The sequence below is a fragment of the Lactuca virosa genome, chromosome 6 (assembly GCF_052849685.1).
Source record: "Lactuca virosa cultivar CGN04683 chromosome 6, Lactuca_virosa_CGN04683_v6, whole genome shotgun sequence".
Taxonomy (NCBI): Eukaryota; Viridiplantae; Streptophyta; class Magnoliopsida; order Asterales; family Asteraceae; genus Lactuca; species Lactuca virosa.
The window spans coordinates 30,969,738-30,989,624 of record NC_136431.1 but is presented as its reverse complement, the minus strand read 5'-3'; the positions used below and the strand labels follow the sequence as shown (position 1 = coordinate 30,989,624).

Here is a 19,887-nt window from a genome sequence, read left to right as displayed (position 1 = left end):
CCTGAGCATAGTCGGATGATGATGAGAGATTTTTGGATTATAGGCCAGTAGTTGTAAATAACTGTTGTAAGGCTTATAATGTCTTGTTTATGCTTTTGATTTGTATCGGAACATGACATCCCGAGGTTTTGATATAAAAGGAAAATATATACTTTCTTAAAAAAGGTTTTGATAAATTTTTATCATGTTTTGTTTCGGGGACCAATTCCGCAACATCTTTTAAAAGGATTTCTCTGACTTTATTTTAAAAGCATAAATTAAATCGGTCTTTTCTGGCCGAGAAATTAGGGGATGTCACAGTTGGTATCAGAGCATTAGTTTAAGCGAACTAGGAATTTGTAGGATTTCTAGACTTAAACTTAGAATGCTAAGTGATGATTGTGAGATGAGTGTCTAGTATATTTTAGACACGAGCACTAGTTTATTTTAGGAAAGATACCTAAGATGCTTTAATGTGCTAAATGCTATATGTTTGCCATATATGCCATTATTTGTTCGGATCTATGGTCTGTTGCCGACCGGATCTGGAAACCTTATGTGTGTAGGATTCTAAACGTACGATTACGATATTAGAACTAACATGTAAACGTTTCGGAGTGATAAGAAGAATTTAAATATCTATCGAGGATAAAGACCTAAATTCGACGTATTCGGTATATAGATTATAATGGCAAGAACTCGCAGTGGAGTTGGAAATGCAAACGGAAACAGGAACCAACAACCTCAACCCCAAGTACTTGAGCAAGTACATGTTGCAGGAGCTGCACCTGAGCCAATGACGATGGCTGGGGTACAAGCAATGATGCAGATGATGTTGGATCGCCAAATGGAGGAGACAAAGCGATTACTACAACAGAATAGGGAAGAAACTACGATACCTGTTGAACAGCCCGTATTGAATGAAGGGAAATCAGTAGGAGGGAACTATAGTGGGGCTCTTGGTCAAGCCAACCCACCGATAGTTAGACAAAACAACCAGGATGGAGGAGTTGATGGACACGGATGCAAATACAAAGATTTCATGGCATCTAAAGCACCATGTCTATCTGGAAGTCCGACACCGGGGGAAGTCATGAACTGGATCTCCAAAATGGAGACGATGTTTGAAAGCTGTGAGTGCAGCAACAAACAAAAGACCGCACTTGAAATTCATCTGTTAAAGTCTGGTGTACTGAGCTGGTGGAAGTTACTAGCTGATTCGATGCCCAAGGGAGAAGCTAGCAAGATGTCTTGGGAAGATTTTGTGGTACAGCTAAAATTACAATACTGCTCAGAGCAGGATCTTCTGGAAATTAATAATGAGTTCCAGAATTTAAAGAAGGGAAAGATGAGCGTTACTGAATACGCTACTAGTTATACGGAAAAGATGAAGCTTGTTCCTCATCTAGTTCCAACTGAAGTCTCTAAGGTCAACAAGTTTGCCCTCGGATTACCAGCGGACTTTGGTCCGATGGTTAAACAAGCAACCACTTTGAAAGCTGCCATCTGGGCTGCTAAGAATGTGGAGATTCAGATCAGAGAGAAGGGTCTGGAGAGGGCAGAAGTTTGTGAAAAGAGAAAATTTGAAGGAACTTCAGGTTCCAACAAGAAAAGCAAATTTTCTAAGTCTAAGAAGTTTGGAGGAGGAGGAGGTGAAGTGAAGTGGTGTGAGAAGTGCAAGAAAAAGCACTCTGGGAAATGTAGTGAGGGGGTGACTTGCTTCAAATGTGGAAAGACTGGGCATTATGCCAACGTGTGTCCGTCCGACAAGAGGGTATGTTTTCAGTGCCATGAAGAAGGGCATGTTTTTAAAGACTGTCCGAAGAGGAAGGATGCAGCAAAGCCCAATCTTCCACCAAAGCCGAAGGCAAGAGCCTTTCAGATGACACTTGAGGCTGCAAAAGAAGAAGTCGATGTAGCTTCAGGTACCTTTCTCGTAAACGAATTGCCAGCCCAAATTTTGTTTGATTCTGGAGCCAATTACTCCTTTATATCGCATGAATTTGGTAGAAAACTAGCTTTGCCTGTAGATAGACTAGTTAATGCCTTATTAGTCGAGATTGCTAGTGGCAAGTTTGTACATGTTAGCCATCGTATGAAAAACATCCTCATTGAGTTGGATGGGAATAAGTTCCACGAGGAATTATTGCCTATCGAGTTAAATGGATTCGACATAGTTTTAGGAATGGATTGGCTTAGCGCCAATGATGCCGAGATATTGTGTAGGAAGAAAATAGTAAAAGTAAACCCGCCAGGACAAGAGTCGTTTATGGTGTACGGAGACAAACGCAGAGTAAACTCTGGAATCATTTCCCTATTGAAAGCCAGAAAGTGTTTGGCCAAGGGATGTACATCATATCTAGCGTTCGTGATCGATGCTAAGAAGGAGAAGAAGGAGGTGCAGAATATTCCGGTGGTTTGTGATTATCCGGAAGTCTTTCCCGAAGATCTTCCCGGATTGCCCCCTGATCGACAAGTAGAATTTCGTATCGACTTGCTACCAGGAACGACGCCGATAGAAAAAGTACCGTATCGATTAGCACTAACAGAGATGAAAGAACTTATGACACAACTTCAGGAGTTATTGGACAAAGGTTTCATTCGACCTAGTTCATCACCCTGGGGAGCCCCTGTGTTATTTGTAAAGAAGAAAGACGGTAGCATGAGAATGTGCATCGATTACAGAGAGCTGAATAAAGCGACGATAAAGAATAAGTATCCGTTGCCGAGGATCGATGACCTGTTCGACCAATTGCAAGGCTCGAGCTATTTCTCGAAGATCGATCTTAGGTCGGGATACCATCAACTAAAGGTGAGAGAACAGGATATCGAGAAGACTGCGTTCAGAACAAGATATGGACACTATGAATTTGTGGTTATGTCGTTCGGACTAACCAATGCCCCAGCAGCTTTCATGGATTTGATGAACAGGGTTTGTAAACCATACCTTGATAAATCCGTGATAGTATTCAACAACCTCAACCTCAAGTAGTTGAGCAAGTACCTGTTGTAGGAGTTGCACCTGAGCCAATGACGATGGCTGGGGTACAAGCAATGATGCGGATGATGTTGGATCGCCAAATGGAGGAGACGAGGCGAAATGGAGGAGACGAGGCGATTACTACAACAGAATAGGGAAGAAACTACGATACCTGTTGAACATCCCGAATTGAATTAAGGGCAATTAGTAGGAGGGAACTACAATGAGACTCTTGGTCAAGCCAACCCACCGATAGTTAGACGAAACAACCAGGATGGAGGAGTTGATGGACGTGGATGCAAATACAAAGATTTCATGGCATCCAAACCACCGTGTCTATCTGGAAGCCCGACACCGGTGGAAGTCATGAATTGGATCTCCGAAATGGAGACAATGTTTGAAAGTTGTAAGTACAGTAACAAACAGAAGACCGCACTTGCAATTCCTCTGTTAAAATCTGGTGTATTAAGCTAGTGGAAGTTACTAGCTGATTCGATGCCCAAGGGAGAAGCTAGCAAGATGTCTTGGGAAGACTTTATGGTACAATTAAAATTGCAATACTGCTCTGAGCAGGATCTTCTGGAGATCAATAATGAGTTCCAGAATTTGAAGAAGGGAAAGATGAGCGTTACTGAATACGCTGCTAGTTTTACGGAAAAGATGAAGCTTGTTCCTTATCTAGTTCCGACTGAACTCTCCAAGGTCAACAAGTTTTCCCTCGGATTACCAGCGGACTTTGGTCCGATGGTCAAGCAAGCAACCACTTTGAAAGCCGCCATCTGGGCTGCTAAGAATGTTGAGACTCAGATCAGAGAGAAGGGTCTGGAGAGGGCAGAAGTTGGAGAAAAGAGAAAGTTTGAAGAAACTTCAGGTTCCAACAAAAAAAGCAAATTTTCAAAGTCTAAGAAGTTTGGAGGAAGAGGAGGAGGCGAAGTGAAATGGTGTGAAAAGTGCATGAAAAAGCACTCTGGGAAATGTAGTGAGGAGGTGACTAGCTACAAATGTGGAAAGACTGGGCATTATGCCAATGAGTGTCCGTCCAACAAGAGGGTATGCTTTGGATGTAACGAAGAAGGGCACGTTTTGAAAGACTGTCCGAAGAAGAAGGATGCAACAAAGCCCAATCTTCCACCAAAGCCGAAGGTGAGAGCCTTTCAGATGACACTTGAAGCTGCGAAAGAAGAAGTCGATGTCGCTTCAGGTACCTTTCTCGTAAACGAATTGCCTGCCCAAATTTTGTTTGATTCTGGAGCCAATTACTCCTTTATTTCGCATGAATTTGGTAGAAAACTAGTTTTGCCTGTAGATAGACTAGTTAATTCTATAATTGTCGAGATTGCTAGTGGCAAGTTTATACCTGTTAGCCATCGTATGAAAAACATCCTCATTGACTTGAATGGGAATAAGTTCCACGAGGAATTATTACCTATCGAGTTAAATGGTTTCGACATAGTTCTAGGAATGGATTGGCTTAGCGCCAATGATGCTGAAATATTATGTAGAAAGAAGATAGTAAAAGTAAAACCGCCAGGGAAAGAGTCGTTTATGGTGTATGGAGACAAACACAAAGTAAACTCTGGAATCATTTCCCTAATGAAAGCCAGAAAGTGTTTGGTCAAGGGATGTACATCATATCTAGCGTTCGTGATCGATGCTAAGAAGGAAAAGAAGGAGGTGCAGAATATTCATGTGGTGTGTGACTATCCGGAAGTCTTTCCCGAAGATCTTCTCGGATTGCCCCCTGGTCGACAAGTAGAATTCCGTATCGACTTGTTACCAGGAATGACGCCAATAGCAAAAGCACCGTATCGATTAGCACCAACAGAGATGAAAGAACTTATGACACAACTTCAGGAGTTATTGGACAAATGTTTTATTCGACCTAGTTCATCACCCTGGGGAGCCCCGGTGTTATTTGTAAAGAAAAAGGACGGGAACATGAGAATGTGCATCGATTACAGAGAGCTGAATAAAGCAACAATAAAGAACAAGTACCCGTTGCCGAGGATTGATGACCTATTTGATCAGTTGCAAGGTTCGAGCTATTTTTCGAAGATCGATCTTAGGTCAGGATATCACCAGTTAAAGGTAAGAGAGCAGGATATTGAGAAGACTGCGTTCAGAACAAGATATGGACACTATGAGTTCTTGGTTATGTCGTTCGGACTAACCAATGCTCCAACATCTTTCATGGATTTGATGAATAGGGTTTGTAAACCATACCTTGGTAAATCCGTGATAGTGTTCATAGATGATATCTTGATTTATTCAAAAAGCAAGCAGGAGCATGAAAAGCATCTGTGTGAAGTGCTAGAAGTTCTGAAAAGGGAGAAGTTGTATGCAAATTCTCCAAATGTGAATTTTGGATTCAAGAAGTCCAATTTTTGGGTCATGTGGTTAACCAAGAAGGGATAATCATTGAACCAGCAAAGATTGAAGCTATGATGAAGTGGGAACAACCAAAAAGTCCTACGGAGATCCGAAGCTTTTTAGGATTAGCCGGATATTATCGACGATTTATCCAAGGCTTTTATTCGATCGCGCCTCCATTAACAACTTTGACCCACAAAGGAGCTACTTATACTTGGAATGAGAAGCATAAGGAAGCCTTTGAAAAGTTAAAGAAGAAATTGTGTGAAGCACCGATTCTTTCGTTACCTGAAGGAGTTGATGACTTCGCAGTTTATAGTGACGCCTCTGGAGTTGGGTTAGGTTGTGTTCTGACCCAAAGGGATAAAGTGATAGCGTATGCATCGAGGCAATTGAAAGAGAATGAAAAGAACTACCCCACTCATAATTTGTAGTTGGCAGCGGTAGTATTCGCCTTAAAGATATGGAGGTACTATCTTTATGGTACTAAATGCAAACTTTTCATTGATCATAAGAGTCTTCAATATCTCTTTAATCAGAAGGAATTGAACATGAGGCAACGACGCTGGCTAGAGTTACTCAAGGACTTCGACTGTGAGATACTTTACCACCCTGGTAAAGCAAATGTTGTTGCTGATGCTCTCAGTCGGAAGGTAAACCTTGAAAAGAAAAGGCCAAGAGCGTTAAGGATTGAAGTTGTCTCGACAATTGTGGAAAGAATAAAGAAAGCTCAAGAGGAAGCTTTAGAGAAAAATGACCGAAAGGAAGAACGTTTGGGCAAAACGTTAGTGTTTGATACAAACGGTCAAGGACTGAAGGTATGCCAACATAGGATTTGGGTACCTAAGACGGGAGGAGTAAGAGATCTTCTGATGGAAGAAGCTCACAAGACCATGTACTCGATTCATCCCGGCAGTACAAAAATGTATAGGGATTTAAAACCCTATTACTGGTGGCCGACGATGAAGATCGATGTTGCTAAGTATGTGGCCGAGTGTGTAACATGTGCTAGGGTTAAGGCACAACATCAGAAACTGTATGGGAGTTTAGAACCTTTACCTGTACCCATGGGTAAATGAGAAGACATGGATTTTGTGACTAAACTGCCCAGAACAAGGAACGGTCACGACATGATTTGGGTGGTCGTTGATCGCTTCACTAAGAGTGCGCATTTCATAGCAGCCAATGAGAAATGGTCTATGGATAAACTTGCGAATTCTTACGTGAAAGAAATTGTGAGGCTTCACGGTGTTCCGTTAACGATTGTATCCGATCGTGATAGCCGTTTTACCTCAAGGTTTTGGAGGAGTCTATAAGAGGAATTGGGTACCAAGTTGTGTTTGAGTACAGCTTACCATCCGCAAACTGATGGTTAGAGCGAACGAACAATTCAAACGTTGGAGGATATGCTGGGAGCATGTACCCTGGAATTCCAAGGTAACTGGGATGAACACTTACCTCTAGTAGAATTTTCCTATAATAATAGTTTCCACTCGAGCATCAAAATGGCACCTTATCACGCTTTGTATGGAGAAAAGTGTCGAACGCCGTCATGTTGGCTGGAAGCCGGGGAAAAGCAGTTTATGGGACCTGAAATAGTCCATCAGACTGTTGAAAAGTTGAAAGTGTTTAGAGAAATGATGTTAGCAGCTCAAGATCGACAAAAGAGCTATGCTGACAAGAAAAGACAACCGATATCATTCGAAGTTGGAGATTCGGTTTTACTTAAAGTCTAGCCGTGGAAGGGACTTATAAGGTTTGGTAAGAGGGGAAAATTGAGTCCAAGGTTTATTGGATCGTTTAAAGTTCTTCATAGGATTGGAAATCAAGCTTACAAGCTAGAATTACTAGAAGAACTAAAGGGTATTCATAATACCTTTCATGTGTGTTATTTGAGAAAGTTCACGGGAGATGTGCCCGACATAATTCCAATTTCTGAATTAAGGTTGGATGAAAACAAGAGGTTAATTGAAGAACCTATGGCAATCGTTGACCATAAGACTAAGAAGTCGCGACGCAAGATGGTCGATTTAGTGCTTGTGCGTTGGAAACATACGAATGGGCCAAATCTCACCTGAGAAACGGAGAGTGACATGATGAGTCGCTACCCGCATTTGTTTGCTGATGTGTGATTCCGGGGACGGAATCATCCTAAGGGGGAGAGAATTGTAACGCCCGTGTTTCTAGGCTAGACATTAATATTGACGTAATAGTCTAGGTTAACCTTTGTAACTCATTTTGAAGAAATGAAAAGGAATTATGTGAATATTCTGTGAATTATGTGTTTTATGCTTAATTATTAGGATTTAATTAATTAAGAATAAAAATGAGCGTCGAAAATAAATATTAGATAAAGCCGATATCTATTAAGAAAGTTGTAGTGGTCGTGACAAGGATTACGGATATATAAAGAATACCGAAATCCGAGTTATAACGAAGAAGTTATGACCTGTCGAAGTTTCGCGACAAAACCGACATGGTGCCGAATGACGTAAAAAGTGAGTTTTTGATAAACTACTTTTTACCCTTAGTGATCTAAACGAAAGTTGTAGTGTTCGTTAAACCGAGAGTATGTATTTAAATAGAACGTCCAAATCTGACTTCGTATGAGGAAGTTATGATTTTTCTAAGTTTCAACTTAGCAGTAGACAGCTAAAAACTTGAATTTTAGATCGAGTGATTTTTAGCGGACACAACCTAAACAAGAATCGAAGGTCTCGTCAATAGTAGTACAACGGTAAAAAGACAGATGAAAACGGACGTCGGATGAAGAAGTTATGAATTTTTAACGGATCTCCTGTCCCGGTCTGTTAAAAATAATAATATTAAAATTAAAGTCAAAATTAGCCGACGATGTCTAAACGAAAGTTGTAGAGCGTAATTCTACCTACGCGTGCATATAAAGAACGTCAAAAACGGAGCCCGTATGCGAAAGTTATGAATTTTAGAAGTTTTGGCACAAAAATCGAGAAAAAAAATGCTAAAACCGAGAAATTTCGCATAGTCATGCTTCGGCCACGTCACCTTCGCTCAATGCGCGCCACGTGTCCGAACTGCTGAGTCATCGAGGCCAGCTGGCGAGGCGTGTCGCACTCCCTCGCATCTGAAGTGTTGGTCCAACCGCGGTCCGACGTATGCCCTTCTTGACGTGTCCGAGCTTCGCAGGTGCGCCACGACTCCACCCTCAGACCCTAGACCTCGGTCCAATCAGAAGCCAACAGCTGGACCCTCGCACGCGCATGCCCCTCGCATCGGCTGACACCTGGTCGCTTCTCAGCCCTCGGATCAGAAGCCTCGCCCCTATAAATAGAAGGGTGCGAGACCTCCCTGTGGTAATTTGGAAAATTGTCATTTTTCACCCCTTAAACAATATTTCTTCCATTCCAACTTCCCCCAAAGCCCCGGTATCATACCAAACACCCGAAACACGTCCCGAAGTGCCCGAGAAGCCCGAGATATTTATCTTTTCGGTTTTGAAGCCCGACCCTCGCAGAGCCCGGTTTCTCAATAAAACTCTCGGTTTTATTAGAAACGATCGTTTTAGGAAACGAAGTGCTGCCCGATTATATTAATTGTTTAATTGAGGTGACTGTTGAATAGATGTTTTATACAAGTTTTAAACTGTATATGTATTTTATCTACAAATATGTTGGGTAAAACATGGGTAGACGAAATAGCTGATGTGTGTTAAAATGATGAGAGGCCTCGATGTTATTGTGATCCAGTCATCTAGCGGAGTATGAATGACGACCACGGACTTTTCGAGACAGTCCAGTGGAACGCTGGCAGGCTCGCAACCTGTAGGTGTTAATGAGCTTGGGTGTTCATTTGCTGTACTCCATCCCCCACATGGTTGCCTTATTTGACATAAATTGCTGGGAGACCCCCAAAGCAGTGTTGTCGCCCCGATGAAAATCCTTAGACTAGGTCCCTTGTGATAGATGTTTTAGGGACGTAAAGTGAGGATAACGGGAATGGGTAATCGGGTTATTGTTGTTTGATGAAATTAATAAATTTATTTATTGTGGGTTGAAAACCCTATATGCTCACCAGGCTCCCAAGCCTGACCCACTCAGTTTTTCATATTACAGGTAATGGACCCCGAGCATAGTCGGATGATGATGAGAGATTTTTGGATTATAGGCCAGTAGTTGTAAATAACTGTTGTAAGGCTTATAATGTCTTGTTTATGCTTTTGATTTGTATCGGAACATGACATCCCGAGGTTTTGATATAAAAGGAAAATATATACTTTCTTAAAGAAAGGTTTTGATAAATTTTTATCATGTTTTGTTTCGGGGACCAATTCCGCAACATCTTTTAAAAGGATTTCTCTGACTTTATTTTAAAAGCATAAATTAAATCGGTCTTTTCTGGCCGAGAAATTAGGGGATGTCACAAATACCCCCTCAAATTCCATCATTTCTCATCCCACACTCTCTTATCTCTCTCTGAAAACTCTCTGGTTCTTAAGCTCCAACTTTTTCGAACATCTGAACCTTTTAGCTAGGCTTTAGGATATCTCAGAGCTCGACTAATAGGAACTCTCGAGTTAAAGTTCTGTCAGTGCAATCTCCCGATTTTTTCTAGAAAATCTTTGTAAGTTAAGCTACACTCATATCACTTTCAAGTGTAACTTATATTTATGTTCATAGTCGTTATTATGAACTTATAAGTAAGATTTATCAGTGATTCTAAGTCATTATACTGATTGATCTACTTACGGGAGTGATGTCTAGGCTGGATTTAGTGAGGTGTTTAAAGTGAGATTTCCAAACAGTATACTTTGTATACCAAACAGAACCTACCTCCAATATGATCCTACCTGATTATTCCTTACTTAATAGATCTTAATGTAGACATTAGGATTGTTGAGGAATCTAGACTATGATTGGTCTCAAGGATATTAAACTAAGACTCAGTAATAAATAAACCTAGGTCACGTCAAGGGAATACTCAAGGTGTTAGGCGAAGCTTTGCCTAAATCACTAGTCATTCACTTTTAACAAGTGAGTGCATAATTACTTTCATATTACACATAAATATGAAGTATCTATTAATTGTTATATGTGTTTACTATTCGTGTTCTTGATATATGTGTTATGTGCAATAATATGATATGATTTTACTTATATAAATTACATTATCATATTTGAATTTGCGTTGGGTAGTAAAGGGTTTTGGGAAAATAAAATAATGGGTTGGGTAGTAAATGGTTTATGGGAAAATAAAATAATGGTGAGAGGTTACACATTGTATTACCGGGACTAGTCATCTAACTTTTGTTAGATGACGACCACTAACTATTCTAGATATTTGTAACACCTGGTTCCTGGTATGCATTTAAATTATTTATTTATTCATTTTGGAAGGGCTACTCGACGATTTGGTGGCCCTAACTTGTCGAGTAGAAGGCAGAATATGCGCGGGTTTTAAGTGAGCTACTCGACGAGTGGGACAGTCTGGATGAAACCCTAATCTTTAGGGCTTGCACCCTATTTAAGCATCATATCTGGCCTCCACCCCAGCCTACAGCACCTCGAAACCCTAATCAACCTTGAGTGATCTTGAGTTATTTCTTGCCATTTTTGTGATTTAAAGCTAGAAGAAGAAAGCAAGGACTTGGAGTTGCAGAAGGAAGGCTGAAGATCCAGAGTTAGGGACTCATTTCTGTCTTGATAGAGGTATAAAGCTTATACCTTGGCTTCTATTCACTTAGATCTTCATTTGAGCTTGTATATTGTCACTTTTGGGCCATTTCCAAGGTCATTCCGAGATCTGAACTCTTGGGGATGTAAGGACTTCAGATCTGGGCACTCTTGAGCTTTAGGAGCTCAAAGTTGCCACCTTTATTCAGCCATGGCCCCATTGCATGACTTAGACCTCCATTTTAGCTTGTGGTGGGTGTTTTAGCTTCATAACACCATGCATGCACGTAAAGTTAGCAACTTTACGTGTAATGCTAGTCTAAGGAGTCCAGATCTATGAGTTGGAAGCATTGGAACTGATTAGAATCGACTGTATGGATTTGGTATATGAGGGACTCGACGAGTTGTTCTTGTGACTCGGCGAGTCGGGTCGTGGACCCCTAACCCCTTTTCTGGTTTGAGTGAAACCGTTGAGTCTAGGAGATGACTCTGTGAGTTGGGCAAGATTAGGACTCGGAAACTAAAGAACTCGACGAGTCCAAGGAGGGACTCGACGAGTTAATACGTTTTGTCCTGATGCAATGACAGGAAGAACTCGACGAGTCTGGGAAGGGACTCAACGAGTTGACTCGGTTGACCACGAGTCTGAGTAGTACATGAACTCGCCGAGTTAGGAGATAACTTGACGAGTTGGGGTTGACTGGGAGTTGACCTTGACTTTGACTTTGACCTGGATGTTGACTTTGATCAAGGGTAAAATGGTCATTTTACCTTGAGAAGGATTATTAGATTTTGACTAAGTATTATTGTGATATCGATAGTTGGGGAGTCGTTGGAGTAGCTATCAGATATTCCTCACCGTGAGTTTTTGCAGACAGCTTTGCAATGTGAGTTTCCTTCAGTAGGAACGGGTCTACGGCACCAAGGCCGGCCTGTATATGTGATATGATAGTAGTTGAGTGTGGGCGGGGCCCGAATCTTATAGCAGCCGAGTGTGGGCGGGGACCGAATCTCGTAGTATTATTTGAGTATAGTTACGTGACTGTTTGCTAGAAGTAGATATACTTGTTGTATGTGTGATACTTGTATGTATGTTATAGAGCGGAGTGTGGGCGGGGCCCGAATCTCCTAGACAGCGGAGTGTGGGTGGGGCCCGAATCTCCTAGACAGCGGAGTATGGGCGGGACCCGAATCTCCATGAGAGTGGGCGGGGCCCGTATCTCTTAGTTGTATGTTATATGTATGGTATGTGGTAGTTGGGGAGACTCACTAAGCTTCGTGCTTACAGTTTTCTGTTTTGGTTTCAGGTACTTCCACTAGCAAGGGGAAGGACTCAGGATGATCGCATGGCACACACCACAGTTTCAACCTTGGATGTTTAGACTCTGATATTTTTCTCATATGATTTTGATATAGTATTTGACATGATGTTTTAAGAGATATGATTTGTGATTTATTATATGATATTAATGGATTATGGTTTTTCGTAAATGATTTTAAAAAGAAATTTTGGGTCTGTATTTTTGGGATGTTTCAATTCGGTGGAACACTAGCAGTTAGTGTTAATGATCATACTTTTCAAGGAAAATGAAAGTTGTTCATCCGGGTACTCTATCCCCATCAGGGTTGCCTTATTGACACATACTGCTACGGAATCCCTGAAGTAGTATTGTCTACTCACAGAGATCCTTAGGGTAAATCTTTTAGGTTTTGCATTTTAGGGTCATAGAGAGTGAGAATAACGGGAACGGGTAATCGAGTTAATTGTTTGTTGAGAATAATAAATAATATTATTGTGGGTTGAAAACCCTATGTGCTCACCAAACTCCCAAGTCTGACCTACTTGGTTTCTTTGTGTCAGAGGTAGCGGTACGAAGATACAATCCACCAAGAGATTCGAGGAGTTTAGGTCATTAATACAATAAGTTAATGTAATGCTTGTAATGACTATGTTTATGTTTATGTTTCTTCTATCAGTTATGACATCCCAAATTTTTATTAAATCAATGAAAAAACATTTCTTCAGAAATATTTTTATGGGACCAATTCCACAAAATGAAAAATACTCTGTTTTAAAATAAGCATAATCCAATGAAAAATTGTTTCGATTGCAAAACCTAATGAGAGTGTCAACAGAAAAAAGAAAAGGTTGTTGAAGGATGTGAGGAAGATGATAATAAGGATAAAAGAGTCGATGAGACCCATATTTATTAAACATTCTTATAATTAGGTTAATAATAAATATAACATTAAAATATTAACAAAGGTAAATATGTCATACATAAATATTTAACCCTTATTTTTAATGGGTTTATAAAAAAAGACTAACAATATAAGATTTTGAAACCATAAAAATTATGTATATAATGTTTTCTAAAGTTATCTGGAAGGTTTTATTTTCGAAAATAGTAGTGCCCAACGGTGAAATTTTGTCAAAAAATTATATTTGATAACTTTCTCATCCTTCCATAAAACCACAAAAAATTCAGAGATGTATTTAAAGATTATATGCGATAAGAAAAAAGCTTATTGTATTTTCACATCTTTTAAAAAAAAAAGATTATATGTGATAAGAAAAAAGCTTATTGTATTTTCACATCTTTTTTTCCCCTGAACCACCTTGGTGGTGGTTTATAACTTTGTATATGCTTATACTTGTAACCATTTCATTACATGATTTTCTTCTATTACTTTTATCAAAATGCCTGACATAAAATACCATAATCATTGAGATGCTAACACTTTCTCCATGAAATTATTCTTTCCTCTTTTTCTAAATCAACATTTCATCTTAATTTAACGAAAACCGGACGAATAGTATGCAACTAATATGACTATAAATATATATTTTATTTTAGATATGTTGTTAAAAACTTTTTTAAGTATAATTGCATATTTATCTTTTTTGTCAATAAGAATTTTTAAAGTCAAAGAGAAACAACAATTGTAGCCCAACTAGCTATCTTTTTAAGTTGTTAAAACTTAAAATTTAAAGTTGTGTTTGGGATTTTATTAGTGTATTTTTTAAAGTTTATTGTAACGTATTGATTTAGGAGAAAAAAAAAAGACTATTTGGGTGAGATGAAAAAATGTTTTGTCTAAGAAATGGGACTTAGAATTGGTAGTTTATTCGCTTTTAATCGAGCATTGCTCTTCGTAAGGAGATGAGCCTTCGTTGTTGAACAAATTGCTCGCAGAGTTCATGTCATAAAGACAATTTATAGTGTTGATGGTCACGTTACTTTACATCACTCACCAGATTACAACTTGTATATAATTATTTTTACAACAATTTTACAATTTTCCTCAATGTCTTCTTACATAATTATTTTCTACAATTTTTTATAGATATATCATTTTTATGTTATTTTATATTTGTTATGCCCGCTAATATTTAGTTATTTACCAAACACTTAGACCTCGTTTGTTTTTCTACAAAGGTACTTTTTGAGCACTTTTCCCTTCTGGCGGGTAGACGTTTCTCAAGTGCATGTCTTCTTCCGTAAACATGGAAAAAGACAAAGACATTTAACCACTTCCAAAACAAACAATACCTTACTAATTTATCAAAACAAGCTTATCCGACAAAACTACCAAACACAATTTAAAACTGTTTACAACAAATTTAGAAGTCATAGGTTTTAAAACTACACTTATGCCAACAAAATTAATCTCATAAAACCGAAGAACTCTACAGAATCAAATCAAAATCAACTATAGTGTTTTCTCTTCTTATATTAACCGTGAGTGAGACCTGTTCATGGGGCACCTAGGAATGACATTTACCCTTTTAGTTTTGTCATCAATCCTATATGCAGTAAACATATTATGAACAGATAGTAATAAATTAATTTTTTAGGAATGGTTTGTTAGAAGCTTTAGGCGTATATGTAAGGAATCAGTTAGCTTTACTTTTAATAGGAAAAGTATTTATTTCTTTGAATCCTTCACTTTAACTTTACTAAAAAATTCACCTGCTTCCCTACATTGTTCTCGTTTAGTTAGAGGCATTACCGCTATTAGAACAGAATCAATTCTCCCCCCACCTTGATGCCCATAAACACTAATTTGACTTGTGTTTTTAATCATTTCCTTTTTTACTATGATTTCCTACAAATTTCCTAAATATTTGCTTTCGTCTTCCTCCATGGGCCCACACATTCAATCAAGGAGGTGTTGGTCTTCGAATTTCTTTACTTTTATTGATTCGTGTATAACTTAACCTCCAGTCCATGACATGCACATGGATCATTCCACATAAAGGGTTATTCTCTCTGCAACACAAACCTAAGCCGAGTTGGCCCACACCACCCCGTTCTAGAAGCATCATCATGTGATATGCAAACCAGATATACAACAGTCTGCCAGATGGCTTGACAACCGTGCTTCGGCTGCGGCATGTCAGCTTGATTTGACTCACGATTGCGAGTAGCTCAGAGACGCGGCACATGTTATGAAAGTGGCGGCAGTACACCATAGAAACCGGGCCCACCTTATCAGATTCTCTTGATACCCTGAGTTTCTCTTGACCATACTCAAGCATGCATACACACATACATTATGTATATATATACTCATGCAAGTTACTTTGTGAAGAAACATAAGTGTTAAAAACCAAAGCATATAGACATCATTACCACTTGGCCAATGGCCATGGCCCTCCACTCGGTGGTTCTAAACCCTGAAGACACCACCACCACCACCACCACCATTACTAAACCAATGGAAGAACTTTCAACAATGGTGAAACCTGATCAGGCCTTATACCTCATAACATTAAAGGTCTTTTTACATCACCACCCGTTAATTTCTTTGAGTTAATTACATAAATGTTTTTCATGGTGATTTTGTCATTCTTTTCAGTTTGAAGAGGTTGTTTATAAAGTCAAACTTGAAGGTTCAAGAGAGAAGACGATACTAAATGGGGTAACAGGTATGGTTTGTCCAGGAGAGATACTAGCAATGTTGGGTCCATCAGGAAGCGGTAAAACCACCCTCCTGACCGCCTTAGGCGGGCGGCTGACCGGAAAACTCTCCGGGAAAATAACATACAACAGCCACCCGTTTTCGGGTCCCACCAAAAGAAAAACCGGATTTGTGACCCAAGATGATGTTCTTTACCCTCATCTAACCGTGACCGAAACCCTCTTATTCACCGCTATGTTACGTCTCCCAAAAACCCTGACTCAAGCCGAAAAGGTGCACCAGGTGACTCGAGTCATAACTGAGTTGGGTCTGACCCGGTGTCAGAATAGCATGATTGGTGGCCCACTATTTAGGGGTATATCAGGTGGTGAGAAAAAGAGGGTGAGTATAGGTCAAGAAATGTTAATTAACCCAAGCCTTTTGTTGTTGGATGAGCCGACTTCCGGTTTGGACTCGACCACGGCTCACCGGATCTTAACCACGGTTAAACGGCTTGCGAGTGGTGGACGAACCGTGGTCACCACAATTCACCAGCCATCGAGCCGGATCTACCACATGTTTGATAAAGTGATCTTGCTCTCTGAAGGCTCACAAATTTACTATGGTTCTGCTTCCACAGCTTTGGACTATTTTTCTTCAATTGGATTTTCCACGTCTGTTACAGTCAACCCGGCTGACCTTTTACTTGATCTTGCTAACGGTAAATTATTCTTTCAACTCAATAATTTGATATAATATTATATTTATGTGACTTTTCATCATTATTAATCACAAAAAAAGTTTTTAAATGTCACAGGGATTGCACCTGATTCAATGCATGATTATGAGCAAGGTGAAAACACGGACGATGAGAAGAAATCAATAAGGCAACAACTCATCACTTGTTATGAAACAAGACTGAAAACTGATGTATGTGATTTGGATGTTTGCAATTACAATCTTGGAAAAGAGGCTTTGCCAAGTAAGTGTTTGTAAAAATAATAATAATAATAATAATAATAATAATAATAATAATAATAAAAAGAATCAATGAATACTGTGAAATTTGTTTTTTTGGAATGTAAAGGTAAAATGATCATTGAGTCTCATTGATACAGTTTATTCTGACTAGAAAAGAAAATGACATTATGTATACAACACTTTATCCAGGAAACCGTATGGAATCAGAGCAATGGTGTACAAGCTGGTGGCATCAGTTCAAGGTGTTGGTTCTCAGAGGACTTAGGGAGAGGAGATTTGAAGCTTTCAATAAGCTTAGAATCTTTCAAGTCATAAGTGTTGCTATACTGGCTGGACTCCTATGGTGGCACACTCCTTCGTCCCATATTGAAGACCGAGTGAGCATTTTCATCTCAAAACCTCATCATATACAAAAATCTTAACTAAGTTACTTGTTGTTTGCTTTTGACTTAATGTACTTAACAGAGACATGACTTAATCTAATAAGCTACATATGAGTGTTTTCTTTTTGACAGTTTCCATTAAGTCCTAACATTTTACAAATCTATTCCCATGCATCCTTTTCTTTCCATTCCCTAAGTGGGCCGTCATTTTTTCAAATATATTTTTACCGGACAACACTTAGAGGTTGTTTTTTTTTTTATTATCAACTCCTGAATGGGTAAAATGACTAGAGTGATAATGATGTCTGAATAAACATACATAAGAAGCGCCTGAATGAGTCTAAATGACTATTTGACTTTTACATTCCACGACATATAAGAACGGCATATAGGTAAAGGATTAGTGTCTTATTACATTAAGTTATGTTTTTTTGGCTTAAACCATTAAGTCATTATGTCCAAATTAAGTAATAAAGAAACAATCATACAGTATAGATATCCAGATTAAGTGTTTAACTTTTAAAAACAATTTGGTTGTTTGATGCAGATAGCAATGCTTTTCTTCTTCTCAGTATTTTGGGGATTTTACCCACTCTACAATGCGGTTTTCACTTTCCCTCAAGAAAGAAGAATGCTAATAAAAGAGCGTTCATCCGGAATGTATCGTCTCTCCTCTTACTTTTTAGCAAGAACCATAAGTGACCTACCACTTGAGCTTGCACTCCCAACTGCTTTCACCTTCATACTTTATTGGATGGGTGGGCTAAAACCCGACCCGCCCACTTTCATCCTTTCACTCCTTGTTGTCCTCTACAATGTTCTCGTGGCCCAAAGTCTTGGACTTGCAATTGGTGCTATACTTATGGATGTAAAACAAGCCACTACTTTAGCCTCGGTTACAACTCTGGTTTTTTTAATTGCCGGTGGGTATTATATACAACAAATCCCGACATTCATAGTGTGGTTAAAGTATTTGAGTTATAGTTACTATGGTTACAAGCTTCTTCTTGGGGTTCAGTTTGATGAGAACGATGTTTATGAATGCTCCAAGGGTGTTTATTGCCATGTTGTGGATTTTCCGGGGGTTAAATCCGTCGGATTGAAGAACTTACATATAGATTTGTTGGCTATGGGGTTCATGTTGATTGGATATCGGTTCATTGCTTTTCTTGCATTGCACAGGGTCCGGTGAAGTTTACATGAGGACCAGTTTTCTTGGAAGAGAAATAATATTAGATTTAGATCACATGTTGCAAGAATTTTGATCACATTTACCAAAACGCCCTTGTGGCAAGTGTATGCATAAAACTAACTCGCCAATTTGATAAAAAGAATTATTAATAAAATTAATGAATGGAGTGGTTATAAAAATGATGTTTGGATTGAATATATATTATGTTGTTTCCGTTGCTACCATTATATCAAACTACGATTGGTCCTGTTATCTTCCATTTCAAGAAGGGTTACATGCAAAAAAAAAATGTACTTTCATTGATTTTTTATTTTAGCATCCTACTTTCATTCTTCCCATTACAGCATTATACTCTAAAATATCTACCTAATTTATCACCTTCGTTGTAACACAAAACAATTTGAAGTGCTATAATTTGGTAGATTTTTCAAAATATAATGACCTAATAAGAAAATAAATGAAAGTACAATGCTATAAGTGGATATATTTTTCAAGCTTAATAAGAAACAAATGAAGATACAATGTTGTAGTATAAAGAGACGGAAGTAGAATGTTGTATTCACAAACAAATCAAAGTATATTACAATTTTGTTCATAGTTTTTGTTTTAATTTTAGTATAACCTATATCAATGATGATATCAAAAGTACTAAATTAACCCCAAATAGTCAAAGTGCATCTCTTTTTCCTTAAACGGGTAGTAAATTACAACGGCTTCAAGATGATAATGACATCTAAAGAATATTCTACAAACAGAGTGATCTTTTTCATATAATATGAACCACACAACTTTTCATAGATATGTATTGATACCTGAAGTTAGGTAAGTTTTTTTTTTAAGATTAAGGAGAAAAAATTAAAGATTTAGCCCAACTCAATCAAATGACCAACATGTGGAATCAAAGTGACATCAACATAAATCTTTATCCACCATTATAGCAGATCTTTTCCCAATTTAGACCTATAAATTTACTGTATCAAAGAATGGCATTGAGAATAACCACTAGGTTATGATAAAGCTTACTTGACCAATCAAAACAAACATGCTTTTGTCATGTCAGCTCCATTTACATCCGATGTCATTTCCAAATCCCTAAGAATATATAACAGACTAGCCAAACAAAATAGGTTCCCTAGGGCAAAAGTAAGGAGTTGTTTCTTTATTTTTCCTTATTAAGTCATGTATGGGTAATGATGTGTGTTTGGATAAAGTGTTGTACTCAGAAGGTTTGTTTCTTTTCTAAATCGAATAAATCGTCTAAATGAGTCTAAAATGACCATTTTACACTTATATTCAAATCTTTTTTCCACAATATTCATCAAGTGGAGTTGGGAGGAAAAAAGAAGGGTAAATATGCAAAAGGTTAGTTTGTCTTAATAAATTAAGCCAGGTATTTTTTTTGCTTAACCCATTAAGTCATTTTGTCCGGATCAAGTAAAAAAGAAACAA

General features: G+C 38.6%; 1 protein-coding gene across 1 annotated transcript; it reads left to right on the top strand.

Annotated features, from left to right (window-relative positions):
* Positions 1-15,553: 15,553 nt before the first annotated feature.
* LOC145120587 (ABC transporter G family member 14-like) lies at positions 15,554-18,617 on the top strand. The gene is made up of 5 exons (XM_079056393.1): positions 15,554-15,759; positions 15,841-16,603; positions 16,700-16,864; positions 17,053-17,240; positions 17,794-18,617. The coding sequence occupies exons 1-5, from the start codon at positions 15,625-15,627 to the stop codon at positions 18,436-18,438; spliced, it is 1,896 nt and encodes a 631-aa protein (XP_078912519.1). The 5' UTR covers positions 15,554-15,624; the 3' UTR covers positions 18,439-18,617.
* The last annotated feature ends 1,270 nt before the right edge of the window (positions 18,618-19,887 follow it).